This window comes from Scardinius erythrophthalmus (genome assembly GCF_964197995.2).
Source record: "Scardinius erythrophthalmus genome assembly, chromosome: 1".
NCBI lineage: Eukaryota > Metazoa > Chordata > Actinopteri > Cypriniformes > Leuciscidae > Scardinius > Scardinius erythrophthalmus.
Window position 1 is genome coordinate 38,344,104 of NC_138221.1, and position 19,590 is coordinate 38,363,693.

The 19,590-nt window shown below is 36.2% G+C and overlaps 1 protein-coding gene across 1 annotated transcript in view; it reads left to right on the forward strand.

Moving 5' to 3' along the window:
• Positions 1 to 2,017: 2,017 nt before the first annotated feature.
• sdk1a (sidekick cell adhesion molecule 1a) overlaps positions 2,018 to 19,590 on the forward strand; it is a 369,950-nt gene continuing 352,377 nt past the window's right edge. The window contains exon 1 of the mRNA XM_081363124.1: positions 2,018 to 3,214. Coding sequence (XP_081219250.1) covers positions 2,875 to 3,214 — 340 coding nt within the window. The 5' untranslated portion in view covers positions 2,018 to 2,874. The remainder of the gene's footprint in view (positions 3,215 to 19,590) is intronic.

The window sequence follows — 19,590 nt, forward strand, 5'->3', positions numbered from 1 at the left end:
AATAATCCTTAAAATTAATTTTGTTGAGGCAACCTAATTCAGTTAAGTTTTGTTTGTTGTTTTGTTTTTAACGTACATTTTTTGGTGAAAACCTAATTTTTGATTTGCAATGAATTTACAATGAAATTACAATTGCAATGAAATTACCTCTTGTTGAGAGGTAAAGGTAATTTGAAATGGAGGCTCAATCTGTTGAGGTTTCTCTTGCAAACATGTGTCCTCCCTATCTAAAACTTTGTAGGAGTTTTTTTTTTTTTAAAGCTACACTGTGTATTTTTTTTAGTTGATTCTTAGCAAAAAACACTTTGTTCAGATGGCTCAAGGAGATGGCAATCAATATGTCGTTGGAAAAAATAACATATATTATCAAAGGCAGATATAAGGCTTTTACAGATGCTTGGAAACCCTTTATGCGTTTCTTGGAAAAAGAAAACATAGGGGATATATCTGATGGTATATTAGAAGATATGTAAGGAAAGTATTGTTGGATGCGTCTTGTACTAGGAGGCCTTGATGTGTTTTTGTGTGTGTGTGTGTGTGTGTGTGTGTATGTATTTGTTGGTATATATATTGATTTGTTTCTCTTTCTTTTCATCTGATTATCTGTATGTGAATAAGTGAATGTTTATGTCAAAGTTTGTGATGTCATATTATGTCATCTTTGTTATGTAATAAAAAAAAACAAAAAAAACAACCAAAAAAAAAAAAAACACTTTGTTCTTTCAAAATGATATGTGATCATTAATGTGTAATTACTTCTACCAACTAATCAAGTATTCTCATAAGCGTAGAATCTGCCATTTAGAATACATATGAGCGAGTTGCTCGAATGGCGGCAGACATGTTGCGCCTCCATCTTGAAAATACATGTGCCAAAGAGGGACATACCTGGAAATTCAAGCTTCGCCTTTCGCGTTTTTACACTCAGTGGCACCGTGACGAATGCAAGGGGGAGATTACTCGCAACTGCCGGCAGATTTGAAATCATACGGCCACCGTAGGAGTTAAAACGCCCTCGGAATGGGAGGGGCTAGAAAGTAATATTCAGTTGGTAGTCATAAACAATTTCACCGCTAGATGGGAGAAAATCCTACACACTTTAAGTTTTAATCTTTTTTGATTGCCTACACATTTGAAACGGTAATAGCCTAAATAATGACAATAATTGTATTTAACTTACTGTAGTATAACTTTTAAGGGGCCGTTCACCCAAAAATTATAATTCTGTCATCATTTACGTATCCTTAAGTTGTTCCAAACCTGTATGAGTTTCTTTCTTCTCTTGAACACAAAAGAACATTCTTCAAAATATCTTATTTTGTGTTCAACAGAAGAAAGAAACTCATAGAGGTGTGGTTGACATTTTTGGGTGAACTAAACCTTTAAAGTCGGCATGAAACAGAAGTTGTGATAGTCTTTTCTTCCAAATTGGGACGTATATCTGAGTAAAACTGCTTCTCGAACAAGAAAAAATGAAAAATGAAAGGCGGGACTTGATTTTTTTCAATGGGGAATTGATTGGATGGTTGTGGTTTGCTATATGCTATGATGTCATGTGAGTGACAGGTTGCCCCGCCCTCACGCCAGTAAACACTTCATCAGAGAAGAGATGTCTCTGCCAAGTTATTTTGATTAAAGATTAAGAGGGCACATGATTTATTTTAAACGATGTGAATGGATAAATCATTTATAAGAAAATGCAATATTCCATAAAAAATAAGAATAGTACATTTTGATTTATGGCCACTTCAAAGGCAAAGGCGATTCTGTTTGCAAATGCGTTTTAGGTTTCTGAAAAGTTGTTTAAAACGCTATTGAAATGTTCCTTTTTTAATACAATTAAATTTGTGCTTGTAACGCCCCCCAACAGTTTGTTTTGATATCCTTTAAGGTTTATTTAGGGCGACAAGAGCAAGTATACGGCATGTAGCAGCAATAGTACTAGGAGTGTATAAAGTATTGCCTCCAGCTGCAGCAGCCAATGAGTCTTTAGTGGGGCGGAGGTGAGTGAGTGAGTGAGAGGGAGCGCGGCTGCAGCTCTCAATGGAAGTTGCTGTAAGTGTTGCGCTGCTGGACCTGTACACTACATTTCACTCGCGTCAGTTCGCTGTGAGCCGGAGCTCTGCTCACACGTACACAACGACCAGCCTTGTTGCTTAAGCTCGCAGGGCATTTCCAAAGTACGCCGGAGCACCTGGGATACCTTGCGATATACAAATGTATTTATTGATTTGTTCCTATAATCATATGCGCTTCGACGTTTCATCAGGCACTGCCGGTGAATTTAAGAGAGGTCATATTAGTACGCATACTGTTTGTGGGTGTCTTTGACTTGGTTTACGTGGCTGCATGCAACCGTATGGATTCTTGTCGATAGCTATTGTACATCAGTCGACTGGTAGTTGATAGTTTGGTTGGTTATGGCTTTCTTTGCTATCCCTCCAACATGTTGAAATAACAGCAAACAGGAGGAGCAGCTCTGCATGCAACTGGATCTGCAAAGTAAGAGGGGATCTTGCGAATATTCACGCATGAGACTTGAGTGGATAAATTGAGTGAGTGTGCTTTGAAAGTGAGCTGTTTACGAGACTTTATATTGCAAGAAATAAAATAAAGAAAAGACTGACGGGATCCTGTAAAGTGAATCAGTGTGGTGTCATCAGTGTAATGCATACATTTAATTACAGCAGGACTCTGTGTATTTATAAACCCGTAGGCTAATGACGTGTGTGCAATTCGCGGGCTTCACGCGCAGTCGCTGCATTCAACTGTTAATGAAAAGCACGTCATTTGCCGGGAACTTTCGACTGGACAGAATGTACGTTTTCTAACTGTCACTTCTCGTGAATAAGAGTTAAACTTACGGAGACCGGAATGGACGCCAGTGGATGTGATCCCACAGAGAGAAAATGCACAGGTCTGTCTAAAGCACACAGACCTGGGAGACACAACACGGCCGTGGAGGAGGACAGTGTTTACTCAGGAGGCAACGGCTCCCGTGAAGCCACAGCGCGCGCTTACTCGGCATCATTTCTTACATGCGTGGACAATAATGCCATCATGTGTGATCACAGGAGCTCTTCATCCAAGATTTTTACACGTTTCTCCGGGAGGAATGTGAGCGGGAATGGAAAGAGAAAGTTTGCATTGTGCACTTGGAGTTGGTGGGCGTTTTTCTGCATGCACGTCCACGTGTTGAGAGCGGTCACACAAGGTAAGTAAAACATAAAACAGTTCAGTATTCTGATATATGAGGGATTCTTCACTTATGGAGGCACTTTTGGCTACTTGAAGTGACTGTCAAAACGTGTATCAATAAATTCCTGACCATGGCCTTGAGCATTTTTGCAAGTGGATTTCGGTGTAATGTGTGATGGTGTGGAGTTTTGATATTGCTATGTCTGACGGTAATGAGCCGTATTTAAAATTCGTTAAACCTTTGAATTAAACGTTAACAGTTTGATAATGATCATTTATTTATTTAATTTATTTATTGCAGAAACACGCCCCTTGTCATTTTGCACTAACGTGATCGTATTCTAAAATAAAGTTTTATGGAAAAACTTAATGACAGCAGTTTTGAAAAAAAGTAGGCTACACATAAATATCAAATGAACTGAAAATGTGTGTGTTTTTACATTTCTTATGACAAACTGCAAAGTAGAACTGATGTTAACCATCCTTTAGCCTACATGTTGAAGAGGGGAAGTTTGGAGAAATACTGGCTAATCTAACATATCTCTGAAGTTAGCATCGGCACAGTACATAATCTGTTTTAATTTGTTCTTTAAAATCAGAAATGATTTTAAATGTTTTCATTCAAATCAGTTTAATCAGACAAAAAGTACTCCCATTTGAAGAATCACCTAAATTCCATAGATTGACCTAATGGTGGCATATTGGAAAATATGAACGTGCATATGATCAATGTGTTTGACACTGCTGTCATAAGACTGCCAAACTTGATTTCAATGATAATAGAATACCACATATCTGTCTGTCTGTGCAACAGACAGTTGAGCTGAGATCTCTGGACCTGAACAATAGAGGAGTCATTAGGTCAGACTGCATGCGTGGTCACAGATGGCATATTATGCATCATTTGGCTGTCATTCCTCTGTAATGTTTCATATACAGGGTATATGATATGCATAGTAGGGCACTTGGGGATAAGAGTAACAGTTGGCAAGCTGAGAAAAGAAAGTGACTGATTAGTGCTGTTATAACTCTAGCCCCTGGTTTCACAGACAAAGCTGAAGCCTAGTCCCAGACTAAAATGCACGTTTGAGCTGTTTTAACTGAAAGCAACTAGGCATGCTAGAAACTTCAGGTGCGATGAGGCAAGTTGGAGCTAAACTCTGCAGGACAGTGCCCCTCCAGGACCACTGGTGAAAAAAAAACATAACTGGTGTGTATCTTGAGATAAAACAATGGCACTGACATATGTATGACATAAGCTCCAACTGGCCTCATCACACCTGATGAAGTTTCTAGCATGCCTAAACCTTGATTAGCTGTTTCAGGTGTGTTTAATTGGGGTTGGAGCTAAACTCTGCAGGACTAGAGCCCTTCAGGAGCAGGATTGGACACCCCTGGTCTAAGCCCTGTGTGTGAAACCAGGCCTTGATGTGTTTGCTTTATGTATTGCGCTCTTACAAAGTACTTTTTAATGTGATTATGCAGGTGAGCATAAAACAGAACGGGTCTTGTCAGAATTAGTGCCATTTATTTTTGTGAATTAGTTATTTTAGACATCGGGGGTATAATAGAAATGATCAGCCATGTGTGACTATTAATGACAGGCTCTTTTATTCCTCTGTCAAATTATTTTTATTGAAAAATAACCAAAACAGCATGCCTCATTAAAAAGAACATTTATAATTCCGTAATACTTCACAGATTAGAGTCATTTTCTTCCCGTAATCAAAGGGATAAATGATCTAAAAAAAAAAAACGCCAAAATTCCCATGAATTTAAACCTCATCCTGCTTTAAGCTCTTTCCACCCACAATGCATGTATTTTTGTCACTTGTGCTATTTGCATTTCTGAAGGCACCATAAAAAACAACAACAACAACAACAACAACAACAGATGTTTAGTCAGGGATTTAAAGGTGTTTCAATCGGCTACTAACTAGATTAAGCTATAAATGACAGAAATAAGTCAGTCTGAAGCCTAAAACTAAATGGTGATTTTGTTTTTGAATTCTACGACTAGACAACAAGAAACAGGAATAATATCCATGTCATTTACTTTGACATGAGTGTATCTGAAATATTCAAGTGTGAGGTTTTGTCTGTGGAGTTTTGTGTCCTTCAAGATAAACACTCACTGAAGATAAGGCTCTAGAGAAAGTGTGTCGGCTTAAGGTATATATTCCTTTCATATTGAGTATCTTTAGAATACATTTATCATATCTTAATGCACCATTGAAAGACCAATCTGTTATTTTTATGTATAATGAATGCTGTCAGGTAGCCTATGCTCCAAAGTCTACTTTATATAGCCTACACTGCTGTGGTTACTAATTAACTTTGAACATACGGAAAAAGTCTTTAAATACTCTCTTAAGAGATGCATTGACCCCATATCAGTCGAGAAATTGTAAAGCAGACAACCTTTTTTGTGTGTGTGTGTGTGGAGGAGTGTAGTTACCGTAACTCACGGTTGCAGTCTTTTATTCCATGCTTCAAACTTATATACTTTATTTAATTTCTAAAGGTTCAGCAAAGTTGTTGAGGTGCATGCAGTGTCAGCCATTTCCCAAGTCCTGTGTCAAGGTCTTTTGATGTTTGGAGAGCTCCCAGCACTGTTCTGGGAATGAGCTAGATATTATTGATCTGAATTGAGGAGCCAACAGCATTATCGGAGCTAGCATATTGGAATGAGGTTGACATGTTAACCTTTCCGTTTCATTTAACATGGCAATATAAATCTTAGTGTTAAGATTAGGTTTTTAGATCCGAAAGCTACTGTAATTTTTTATTTTTAGATAAGCCAAAAGTAAGAACAGTAAGTACTGTATGTGGTCACAGTTAATGTTCGAATGAAAAAGCTGCCGATTATACTCTAAAAATGCTCTTGGCTCTCATTTTGATGCAGAAAAACCTGGGCAAATCTACCTTTTTGCAGGTGTTTATATTTGTCTCAAATCATAAACTTCTGCTGGCTGTTGAATTCTCTGGCTGCTTGGGTCTGACAGAGGACCACATTGCCTGAACACCCGGGCAGAAAGGGAGTTTGTCAAGCAGTAGCAGGTGCACAATCCCCTGCCGTGCTTCTAGAAAGGTCTCTGGGCTAATGATGTTTGTGCCAGAGCATTGTGAAGGTAAATGTAGTTTCATCCACAAGAAAGTTCCCTGCACTTCATCTGCTAGATGTGCAAGCAGACCCATCCACACACTCATTTATGGCTGTAATCTTTTAAATTTCATTGCCTCGCCATCTGTGCAATCAGTTCTGCTAAATTTTTCATTTTTTTGCAGTGTAGGCCTACTTCTGTATCTGAAGAATATGACACTTTAGATGAAAGAGTCAAGTTTCATATTCTGTACATGGTTTTTAATAACTTAAACATTTGGTTTTATGTGTATTGGACATTATTGTGAATTTAGGTATAAATATGTCTATAAATATGATAAAATTGATAAAAGTTGTGCTTGTGTTGATTTTGGGTGGGTTTTGCTCATGTTTTGGTTTGGTTCTGTTTCATGTGTTTGAGTTTCTTTGGTTTCTCATTGACTGATGAAGTTGTACACCTGTTGCTTGTTTCGTTGATCGGTTTGGTCTTGTTTATAGCTATGGAGCTTGTTTTCGGTCACTCTTTGTTCGGTATTTGTCGTGTTAAGTTGGTTGTTCCGTTCTGTTTGTTATTCCTTTAAGTTTTTGACGTAGATTATTCTTTGAGTTTTGTTAATAAATAACTGCTGTGTTTTCTTCCTGCATTTCAACCGGCTGTGACAGAAGAGTTACAAATCAGTAATATTTTGCTCCATAAACCATTGTTTTCCAACAAACATGTTTGTATAAATTCAGAATTGGTGCTTTTATTTCATTTGCATTACATTCAAGATATTTGTAAAATAATATTCATTTATGTTATTTTACAAATATCTTGAATATACTGTATGTGTATACTGTATATTAGGGGTGTAACGGTTCACAAAATTTCCGTTTTGGTTCGATACGATACAGTAGTGTCACGGTTCGGTACGTTTTCGATACAGCAAAAAGAAAGAAATTCCAGAGAAATTTTCTTTTTAAAAAGGCGCATAAGGTGATTTTAGGCGCACAAGCAGACAATTTAGGGGCACACCTTAAATCAACCTGCAGCGCAGTTATTCACATTTTCCCCCATTTTGACTTTATTACTGACTTTATTACGTGGCAATAAATAGACTTAAATTACAGAAATTACAATGTGCAGTTTTATTTTAAGTTAACAAGGCTTCAGATTAACATTTTGAGGGCAGCATTTTTCTTCATAATTTTGAAATAATAATTCAAAAGCAAAATGGGAAATGGTAGCCACCTACTGGTTACATTGGTAATTAAATGTCTTTTTTATTTTTAAATAAGTGTGAGTTTTCCTACATCTTGAAACTTTTATTTTTATAAATGGGTGTAATCTTTGAAGGATGAACAAATAATGTTTTCACATTATCATCACATTAAAAATAACATTTAAATATGATAATATTTGAGTTTTGAAGTGCTGGAAAAAGATGTGACGTAGGACTACTTCCATGGTTACAGTTAGTGCTACTACATTAAATCCATGGTGAATGTTGCTGATCTGTGGACTTAAAGCATCAAAGTTCATTCATGGCACAATGTTTCTCCTGGTTTCCACATCAAGGATGTTTGATCTAATAGAGATCTACAGTTAATAACAGAGAAATTTGAATGCTTCTCACTTTTAACTAGCAAATTCAAATGCTTTCTTTACTGGATCTCTCAGCGCTGTGTAGTAACAGTGTCGCTTGATCAAGATCGACTCGCGCTGCACTGACATTGATGGTCCAAACTGATAAAGCACAAATGAGTAGCGCAGTTTCATTCCACTTTCAATACGTTTGCTATTTGATGTGGGACGACTGCTAACAAAAGTTTGGTTGCACCGGCAGGAAAAATAGTAAAACGAATCGTTTGGTTCCGAACCAAAAGCCTCGTACCGAACAGTTCAATAAAAAAATCCTTGTATTGTTACTCCCCTAGTTTAATATACATATTTAAAAAACACAGTTTTGTATTTTTAAACCATTTGGTTTACAAGGACAAAAGAAGTTTCCTCATAAATCACTTTTATGTTGTAATAACCATGTCATTATACACATTTCATTTGTGTCCTAATAAACCACATTTGCCAGATCTCTCTCTCTCTCTCTCTCTCTCTCTCTCTCTCTCTCTCTCTCTCTCTCTCTCTCTCTCTCACACACACACACACACACACACAGACACACACACACACACACACACACACACACACACACACACACACACACACACACACACACACACACACACACAGACACACACACACACACACACACACACACACACACACACACACACACACACACAGACACACACACACACAGTTGAAGTTCTCTTTGGATAGGAGCTCAGCTTGAACGGCTATCAGCTTGGCACATCTTGTAAAGACAAATGAAAAAAAAATATATATATTTATATATATATATATATATATATATATATATATATATTTTTTTTTTTTTTTTTCTCGTGGAGGGTCAAGTGAAAATATCTAAAAAGAATACCTACTGGGGGTCGAGCCCTCCTGCCACCATTTTGATTATTGATTTGTACACAAATCATTGTGAATGCATGTAATGCAAGAGCAGACATTCATTTCACAGCTGCAGCGCTGCCAGCTCATCCAGGTGAAGGATACCCCATAGTATTTCATGTCAAAGTTAAGGAATTGCCTTCTATTTTCTAAATTAAAATGATGAGTACAACTCCTGGCATGACAAATCGTGTGAGTGCTGCTTGACATAAATTCTTCTTTTTCATGTACTACTGCTTCAAAGCAAGGTTATTAATTATGTCCGTTGTTTTCATAAAGGTTAATGAAATTTATGAATTGTTTTTCGACGCATAAGATTGGGTTAATTAGGCGTTATTTTATTTCCCTGATTGTATTGCTCAAACTTTGATTGCATTTCCTGCTAATTGCGACGTGAATTAATTTCTAGGACTGGATTTGACACTTCAAGTTATATCTCAAAAATATACTACAATCTCTTCATGGAAATTAGATTCAGCAAACAATAAAGGAATACATTTAATGTACAAATCACAATACAGGCTAAATGTACCGATTTGGCAGTTTAATGTAAGCTTTTACTTTAAGAAAAGCTTGTTTTCTTATAAACAAAAAGTCATACTGAAGGCATCACTGAGCATTTATTGGTACTTGACTAAACCACATCTCATCACAATTAACAAGATGCGCGAGTCATTATGTTATCAGTAAGGCCTGTCAGAGTATGTCAAAGCAATCATGAGCAATCTGTAATCAGTAGGGTTTTAAATATACAAAATGCATCAATACCTTATTAAATTTTCATTGTTTTTTAAGTATTGTTTTCTTTCTTTTTTGATTCAGTGGTCCTTGGCCATTATGTAATATATCACGCAGTGTTTTGCTTTAAAAATGCATCTTCAGGTCCCTTTGCATTCTGTCCCTATCCTCTCTCAAGCCCAAACCCAGCTACATTTATATACACTCTTAAAAATAAAGGTTCTAAAAGGGGATATTTGCAGTGATGCCATAACAAGATTTATTTTACCATACCAATGTTTATGTTACATCAGTCATTCACGCTAGAGCTCGGCTAATGTATGCACTGTTATTGATACAGTTTCCACATGTTCATCGTTCGTTACTGTGTTTAGTTTACGGTGTAGGAAGACTCAGGACAGCTGACATTGTTATAGCAATGGCCGTTTTTGTTTTCGACACGCTCGCTGTACGTGGTAGACCAATCAGAACAGACTGAGCTGTCTGGCCAATCAGAGCAGAGTAGCTCGCGGAAAGGAGGGATTTAGAGAGATTGATTCATCTGACGAGTCGTTTGAGAATCATTGAAAATGTGGTGATGTATGAAAAAATTAAACAGTTTTTTGACCTTTGATGCATGTAAACCTGTTGAAGGAGACTCCAAAACAACATTAAAATAGCATAATATGGGCACTTTAACTCTATCCCTGCCAGCGTTTTTGAAAAAAGTTGCCAGCCTGTGCTGAAATTTTTTGTCATTTTCACAAAATGTATTTGGCCCCCAGAATAATTTGTTGTATGAATATCTGAACATGCAATATATCAAAAGAAAGAATAGACTCTCTGCTTTTAAACAACAACAAAACAAATATTTATTCTAACTTCATGCATTCTGTTTTTAATCAAGACTTGAATTGATTTACCCACAGTTTCATCAAATAAGCAAGATTTTAAGCAAAAAGCCTTTTTTTCAAAGACTACTTCCAGATCGGATTCAGAATGATGATCAAAACATAGATGGACTGTAGTATATCGAGTCAATCAACATCCCCAAAACTTCACAGTCCTGTAGCTTGGGTCGACATTTCATTCAGTAACATTAGGCAGTTTGTGCAAAACGCAGCTGCTAGGCTCCTCACTGGGACCTGCAAGTATGAGTCGGTCACCCCTATTTTATCCACACTGCACTGGCTACCGGTCAAATTTAGAATTGATTGAAAATTTGTGTTATTTGTTTATAAAGCTCTCAACAAATCGGCCCCTCAGTACCTGACCGATCTGCTCTGTCTGTACACTCCTTCTAGAACTCTGAGATCCAGTGATCACTGTCTACTCATTGTGCCTAGATCCAGACGAGGCGATCATTCTTTTGCTACTGCAGGCCCAAAACTTTGGAACAGTCTACCTCTTTACATCAGATTAGCTCCCTCTGTTTCCACCTTCAAATCTTCTTTAAAGACCTATTTATTTGGCTTAAGACCTCTTTGGCTTTTAAAGGGGTGGTTCAGGATTTTCAACATCGGACCTCATTTTCAAGTGAGCCTGTTTGTCATTCATCAGTGGAGACCGTTTTCAAAAAAATTCATCCAGTCCTTACTTTTGGATAGTTCACTGGTGCTAGGCTAGCGTGAGTCAACGGTAGATGCGTTAGCCTGCCATTAATAACTGTTTTACCCACTCCACAGTACACCAAAAGCAAATCAATTATAACGCCAGACTACCGATATAAATGTCTGTTGAGAGAATAATGTTAGAAATAAAACTACCCTTTCATCGCATTGCAATAGTTATACTTTGTTTCCTGTGTTTATTAGCACAGTCTACAGCAGCGGCGGAGTGATATTAAGTTACCTAGGCAACCGAGACTACTACTAGCTAGCTAGACGTCCCGACTGTAGTGCGCTTCTTTTCTGTGTTTACTTTTCGGCGCAGTACTAACCGGAGCAAAGTAAAATTCCGCCACTGCTGAGAAACTAGTTTCTGTAAATGTAATGCGATCATTGAGATGCAAGTGTAGTTTGAATTCTAACATTATTCTCTCAACAGACATTTACATCGATAGTCTGGCGTTATATAATTTATTTGCTTTTGGTGTACTGTGGAGTGGGTAAAACTGTTTTTAATGGCAGGCTAACGCATCTACCGTTGACTCGCGCTAGCCTAGCACCAGTGAACTATCCAAAAGTAAGGACTGGATGATTTTTTTTGAAAACTGTCTCCACTGATGAATGACAAACAGGCTCACTTGAAAATGAGGTCCGATGTTGAAAATCCTGAACCACCCCTTTAATACTCCTTGATTTAGCTATGATTATTGTTTATCTATTGTTGTGTGTTCCTTTATTGGTTGTTTAATTTTTATTTTATTCTGTTCTGTACAGCACTTTGGTCAGCCTTGGTTGTTTTTAAATGTGCTTTATAAATAAATATTGTATTGTATTGTGTATGTTATCGCTTGTTTCTGCTGCTTCTTCACATTTTGATCTGGAGGTTCGGTACTCTTTCAGAAGATGCCTAATAGCACCATGTAACAGTGAAAACACAGAAATCTGCAGGCATTGCAAAAAGGTGGGCTTTGAGGTGTTTTTCATTCAGGGAGTAAATATTTGAGAACTTTGTAAGAATTGAAAACTTAAACTTAAAAAAATTCTTAAGATAAAGAAGTTTGTAAGAATGTTCCTAACTTCTTTCTTAACCCTCTGGGCTTCTTCGCCCGAAAACGGGCGAAAACTTGAACGTTTCGAATTGTTTAATTTTTTTGCTTCATCGGATGGGGATGAAACTTGGTGACTTTTCTTTTATTACCTATATGAACACACAAAAAAATCAAGGAGATGATTCTGATATGTTAAAGGGTCGTAAAAAAAAAAGTCACACTTAGCTTCCTCCCGCCCGAAAACGGGCGACATAGGAAATGAATGGGAAATACGAAAAAATAGGAAAACTCAGAGAAACTTTTGGTGGTACAAGCTACAGATCAGCAACTGTGCTGAAAAAAAGTGTACAGCAATGAAGGGGTGACACTCTAGAACATCAAGAGTGCAAATAAGACGCCCCCCCCCCCCCCCCACACACACATCTACACACACAAACACACACACACAGAGAGAGAAATTAACTGGTAAGACTGAAACAGCAAATTTTGCCCCAAACTATATAAAAATTATATAATCATAATAACTCCAAAACTATAGCAAGGAGAGTCAAAAGGTAGGTATCGTTTGAAATAACTCTTTTTAAATTTTTTGAAAATATAAATTACATTACATTTGGACATTGTCCCGCCAAGAAACGGTGGATAAAAGACAATATATACATATAATTTTTATTATGATTTTGCATATCTTTCATATTTGTCATGGAATAACTCAGGAAGGAAATAAGGTAGGAGGAAAATTCTTTTTTAGTGAAGTCCCCCTACATGTAAGCTGCATCTGGATAAAAAAAAAAAAAATTGGATAAAGGAATAAAAAATTACAGCATTTTGAAAAGAGATAGCCTTTTTGTACAGTCTTTGACACCCCCTCATGGGCAATTTTTTCTCCATGAAGAATATCTTGTCATAAAAGCAATAGATTATGTTAATTTTGGGCTCATTTTAATTGTAATAATATGCTGTAAAAAATGAAGTGCCATTTTCAATTATCTGAGAATGTTTCATGAGCTGTATGATGTTTTTGACACATTGCAGTACATTATTTTATAGATTATGAAAAAAAGAGAAATTCTATGTATCAGCAAATAACTCAGCAATACTTAAGAGTTTTTCAAAGTGGATACATTCACTGTAAAGTTCAGACTCTAAGCTTTCAAATGACATCAACTTTGTGTTTATCAAGGCAAGATTTTTGAAAAATATGGTAATAAATATTTTCGCAGCTAGGTGGCGCCTGCTGGCGGTACACTTGGTTTTAGAGGGATTACTCAGCACTCGTTAGGAATTAATACATTTAATTAGATGCATTAAAAAGCTGAGATTCTAAGCTTTAAAATGATATATAATTTGTGTTGTTCCATTCAGTGGTTGATTAGTAATAAATTGTTTTCTTTCCGAATGGGAATAAATCAAATAAATAAATAAAAAAGCTATAGGCCGCCTATGGGCGGTTATAGGACATGACACAAATTAATAAATTTTGAAGCCAATAGGTGGCGCTCTTCTCACTTGAAATATTTTTTTTTTTAGGCCTGCACTCTAATTTGATGTGAAATGTTGCATTTATTGAAAAATAAAATAAAATAAATAAAATAAAATATATATATATTAATTCTAATGGAAAAAATAGCTCATAAAAAATACATAATTAATGCAAAGTATCATAAAAATTTCTAAAAATTCTATATAATAATCAGAAAACATTATAGAACAAAACAATATTTGATTGGTTATCCTAGGACAAAGTTAAGTACAATTTTAAGGCTTCGCCCGTTTTCGGGCGGGAGGAAGCTAAGTGTGACCCAATTATGAAGAAGCCCAGAGGGTTAAGAAGATTTTTGTGAATCCAGCCCCAGTTCTTAAAATAACCATTTTTTATTTAGTGTGAAGAAACCATGGATGTTAAAGGTTCTGATAGAACCATAGATGCCAATAAATAACTTTTATTTTTAAAGGCCACGACACACCAATCCGACGGTCGGCTGTCTGCCAACATCGGCCATCGGTGAGCGTCTGTCAGGCTAGTTTTTGCAGTGTGTTCCACTGGGTTCAGTCTGTTTTTGCAAAAATAGTTAGTTGATAAACTAAACAAATACTGCAGAACTGTTACAACATGATTCGTTCATAAACAATTCAATGTTTTGAGTAAATGATTCAATGACTCATTGATAAAGAGAGAATTAGTGAAGTAGTGGTTTGGAACAAATTGGTTGAACGAATGATTCAAGTGACTCATTCATAATCACTCACTTATAAAGTCTCTTATTGCCACCTACTAATGTAACAATGTAACTTCCAGAAAGAGTCACTGAAAAATCCCACCACTAATATTGACAGTCTGTCTGGAAACAGGCAAACATGGAACTAACTGTTGTAAAAAAAGTTAATAAATAGCCTATATTGCTGAACAAGATTGACACCAATGAACGGTGTTCAATATTGTAGCACTAGGTTGTATTTAAGAGGCTGATCATTCTATTGAAGTGAAAAATACACACAGGGAGATGAATGAGTCAAACTTCTATAAAATGAAATAATAATAATTGCTACGTCGATTAGCTAAACAGGTCCTACTAAACGTCAAAAGTATTGTGATTGAGAAGCAAGCATTTCAGATGCTCATATATTTGAAAGAATACCTGAAACGACTCATGGGTAAAACTGCTTTGTTGATCCGATAAGACAGGTGATTTACACACACTGTAAAAAAAAACTGTAAATTTACAGGAAACGGTCTGTATTTTTTAACAGAATTTTGTCGTTTTGTCATTATACAGTGAATACCTGTTATTTTACAGATATGTGTTGTAATTTAAAGGTCCACTATTAAATTTACAGGTAATTGCTTTTATTTTGGTTTTACATTAATTTTACGTTTTTAAAAGGAAATTCTCTGTAATTTTATAGGGTTATGTGTAATTTTACATAAAAAATTAAGTAATATTTTACAGATTATTTCTGTGGAATTAGAAAACAAAGAAAATAAGGTATAACTGCAGAAATCAGCAGTCACTAAACATGTTTTCCTTAAAGATTATTAAGCATGTGGGGGTTAAAGTGAGTTTTAAGATTTGTACACACATTAGGCAAGCCTATTTAATTATTTATAGTCTTTTAATTTTGTCTTGCAAATAGATGTTCATTTTGATCATCATTTGTAGGCTATTTGCCCGAAAATTTCATTTAGGCCTATATTTTATGTCTTTTATGAATCGTTTTTCCAAATCTGCGTGGCTTTGTGTGCGTTTGTATGTATGTGTGTGTGTGTGTGTGTGTGTGTGCCCGCGCGCGCGCGCAGATTCAAATTATCCGCCATTACGTTTCGTTGCTGCTAGTCCCGCCCACAACAGTTAGCTACAGATCTGTCTCTGTCGTCGATCTGTGTCAAGGGCAAGCGGGAGATTTGAAGTTTCAGTCTACGCTCGTGAAGTAGTCGTGGATTGTGATCACAGTGGTTCAAAGCTATAATCGTATTCGACAGAAGCAGCCAGCCGTGAGCAGGAGCGCTGAACACATCTTAGTTGTTTGTAGTCTGTCAGTCAGTCCAGAAATAATGCGCCCTTTTTCAGTGAGCCTGGTTCGTCGTCACAGCGGACCTCATCCCGACCGATCAACGGCTGAGGTAAGAGTCTCATACTACATGTGTGTACGATATTTTATATTACGTTTGTGTTAAGTGGTTAGACAGTTTCCATGCTAACGTTAGCATTCTTAAATGATGTTCAGTTATAACTGGGTCAGGGCAAAACACTGAAAATGCAGCATGCGTTTTTAATTATCGATCTGTGTTAAGAAAGATCAGTTGAACCCAACCCACATCTCTACTTATTAACTTAAAGACCTAAAACAATCTTTAGTAGACTTGTTATTCATATTAAAGTCCATAATTGTGTATAAAATCTTCGTTATGATAGTCAGTAACATTAAATCAATAAATGGCGGGATATTTTGAAACACTGTCTGGAAGCTGAAAACTTTTCTCTTAAAAAAATACTTTATTTTATTATAATAAAATTGTAGTAAACACGTTTTTAGCTGATTTTTTACCATTGTAATAGCCACAGTTTTACTAAAAATAGGCCTACCGTGTTTCTTTTGTTTATTTCGTAATAGTTAACATGACTAACTTTATTAAGACCGTTAAGAAATCAAAATACTGTAACTTAAGGTACTTGTTGATGATACAGGAAAGCCTAGAACAGGAATACTAGAATATGAATACAACATGATGAACCCCTAGGACCTAGGTGTGCAGCTAGGTCACAGTAAATCAGATTCATTTAACTTTACTTTCTATAAATGTAACTTAGCTAAAATCACATGGCAGCTCAAAATATTACTGTTAGCCTTTCCAGCTCAGCTTCAAGATCATAGTCATTTGAGTTTTTGCATTGTCCCAATGGAACATATTCTGACATGTGTAAATCTAATACTGAGTTTTAAAATAACTTGTGTGTGTGTGTGTGTGTGTGTGTGTGTGTGTGTGTGTGATTTCAGGTCACGTGGAAAGCAGATGATCATGGCAAACAAGGTATGGGAAGAATTCATTAAAACAAAAATCATAACGGTTCTGATTCCATATGTTCATAACAGTCTTCTGATTCCATATGATTGCACTAAAAGTATGCACAAGGTTTGGATTTGCTACAGCAAGATTACGATTGTGTTAGATTCCACCCATCTTTCTTTATTTTTTTATTTTTTTTTTAACTACCCACTAAGCAAAATTATGTCCGAAAGACTTCTTTTCAATGTCTTTGTTACAAAAATCAGACGTTGAAATGCCGTCCACTGAGGAGCCAGAATGAAAGTTATGACGTCTTTTTTGACGTGTTCTGCACGTCCGATATAGACGTTCATCGAACCTTCGTACAAGGTTAAAACTAGTTCAGATGTGGCCATTGTGGACATATTTCAACATCATTTATGGTCTCATTTAGACATAATTACTTTGACTATTGCTGTCAGATGATCTTAGTGAGAATTAACAGAGGTTTAGATGTTGATATTAGTTTAATTTGAAGTGTCACCATTGTGGCGATCCGTGTTTGCTTTAGTTGGGCTCTTGGTCCCCGTTCCTTTTATTTGAGCTTTTCTTTGGCTGCTGTAACAGTGTGTTTGTGTAACACAATTGTTGTGGCAGGGAAAGCCTAGAAAAAGTATGAGGTGTTATCAGTTCAATGTTGATGATGACATAATTATCACAAAATGGGCCTTTAATATTGTGTTTAAAGTTTTGTGTTTATATTTGCCGTTAATAACCACCAACCTTTTGGAACTGCATTATTGGTGAAGGTGTATTTATTTGAAGGTGTGTAAAAAGCATGTGCACATTATGTTTTGAGCAAGAGTATCATACAGTCACACACAGACATCAAGATTTTGGATATGAATCACAACAACGGTGACAACCAAAAAAAGCTTGGGAATTAAGGATGAGTTTTGTACTATGAAAGCTACCCATCATGCATTGCAGCATGAAGCTTTTTTTTTAATTGTCACCATTGTTGGAAATCATATGCACAATCTTGATGTCTGTGTGTGACTGTATGATACTCTTGCTCAAAACATCATGTGCACATGCTTTTTACACACTTTCAAATAAGTGATCATTTTAATGTTTTTGGCACCAATAATGCAGTTCCACAAGGTTGTTGGTTATTAACGGCAAATATAAACACAAAACTTTAAACACAATATTAAAGGCCCATTTTTGTGATAATTATGTCATCATCAACATTGAACTGATAACACCTCAAACTTTTTCTAGGCTTTCTCTGCCACAACAATTGTGTTACACAAACACACTGTTACAGCAGCCAAAGAAAAGTTAAAGTAAAAGGAACGGGGACCAAGAGCCCAACTAAAGCAAACACGGATCGCCACAATGGTGACACTTCAAATTAAACGAATATCAACATCTAAACCTCTGTTAATTCTCACTAAGATCATCTGACAGCAATAGTCAAAGTAATTATGTCTAAATGAGACCATAAATGATGTTGAAATATGTCCACAATGGCCACATTTTAACTAGTTTTAACCTTGTACGAAGGTTCAATGAACGTCTATATCGGACGTGCAGAACACGTCAAAAAAAGACTTCATAACTTTCATTCTGGCTCCTCAGTGGACGGCATTTCAACCTTTGATTTTTGTAACAAAGACATTGAAAAGACGTCTTTCGGACATCATTTTGCTTAGTGGGGCTCTGTCATTTAGAAACATGACTTTTCCTATCACTACTATCTTAATGACACATATCTTTTAATCCAGCTAGATGATCTGACGGTTGCTGCTCGCATCTCAGCCTACCTGATGGAAAATTCTTGCTGGATGAATGACCTTCACCTTTAAATCAGCCTTGCCAAGACAGAACTGCTTATGGTTCAGCTTTCAGCCAAAACATACTTGCTGTGATCCTGCTGATTTGCCTTATCATTAGGAGGATCAGGCCCTTCCTATCGGAGCTACACAACTCTCTTGTTCTATCCAGACTGGGCTATTGTAATGCCCTCCTGGCAGCTCTTCCAGTGTCAGTCAAACCTCTGCAACTGATCCAGATGCTGCAGCAAGAGTTGTCTTTAAAGGTAGCCCTATGCCTAAACTCACTGCTTCAGATCTGTGTGTCTCCAGAAGCATGTGCTCTGCAAGTGAACGGCGCCTTGTGGTGCCATCATCCCAAAGAGACACAAAACCACTTTCACTGACATTTACCTGGACTGTTTCCTGGTGGTGGAATGACCGGCGCAACGCAACACATTTTCAAGAAACTGCTAAAGATCCATCTTTTTCATAAACACTTCACCCAATAATACTTAATCTTTGTTACAAAAAAAAAAAAAAACACCTTTCTATGTGTACTGTACTAGACTAACTGGGACTTGTCACTGCACTTGTTGCTTTTTATTATCTTTAATTATTATCTTAATTGGTTAGTCACTTTGGATAAAATGTAATTGTAAATGTTAAAATAAGTTATACTGTAAAGGTATACGGTAATTGCTTTTTATTGTGGATATTTTTACATGTTCTAAATTATATACTAAACTTCTATTTCCTATCAATCACTTATCTTGATGTTTAGTGTTTGTTCAATTACTAATACTTTAAATATGCAGGTAATTTGTACTCATACATTTAGTTAATTTAAAAGAAATTGACTGTACATTTGCTATTATTAAGAACGTAATTAGAGATGTTGTGAAATTGGATCTGTACAAATAAAAAATAAAACTGTAAATTTACAAACATTTGTATTTGAATTTATGTACTTGTGTGCATTTTTTATACATAATTTCATTGTTATTTTACACATAAAAACTATATTAAAAGAAAATTACTGTAGATAGACAGCATTATTATATAAAATAATTTTATAAAACCTTAAATTTACAGTATTTAATT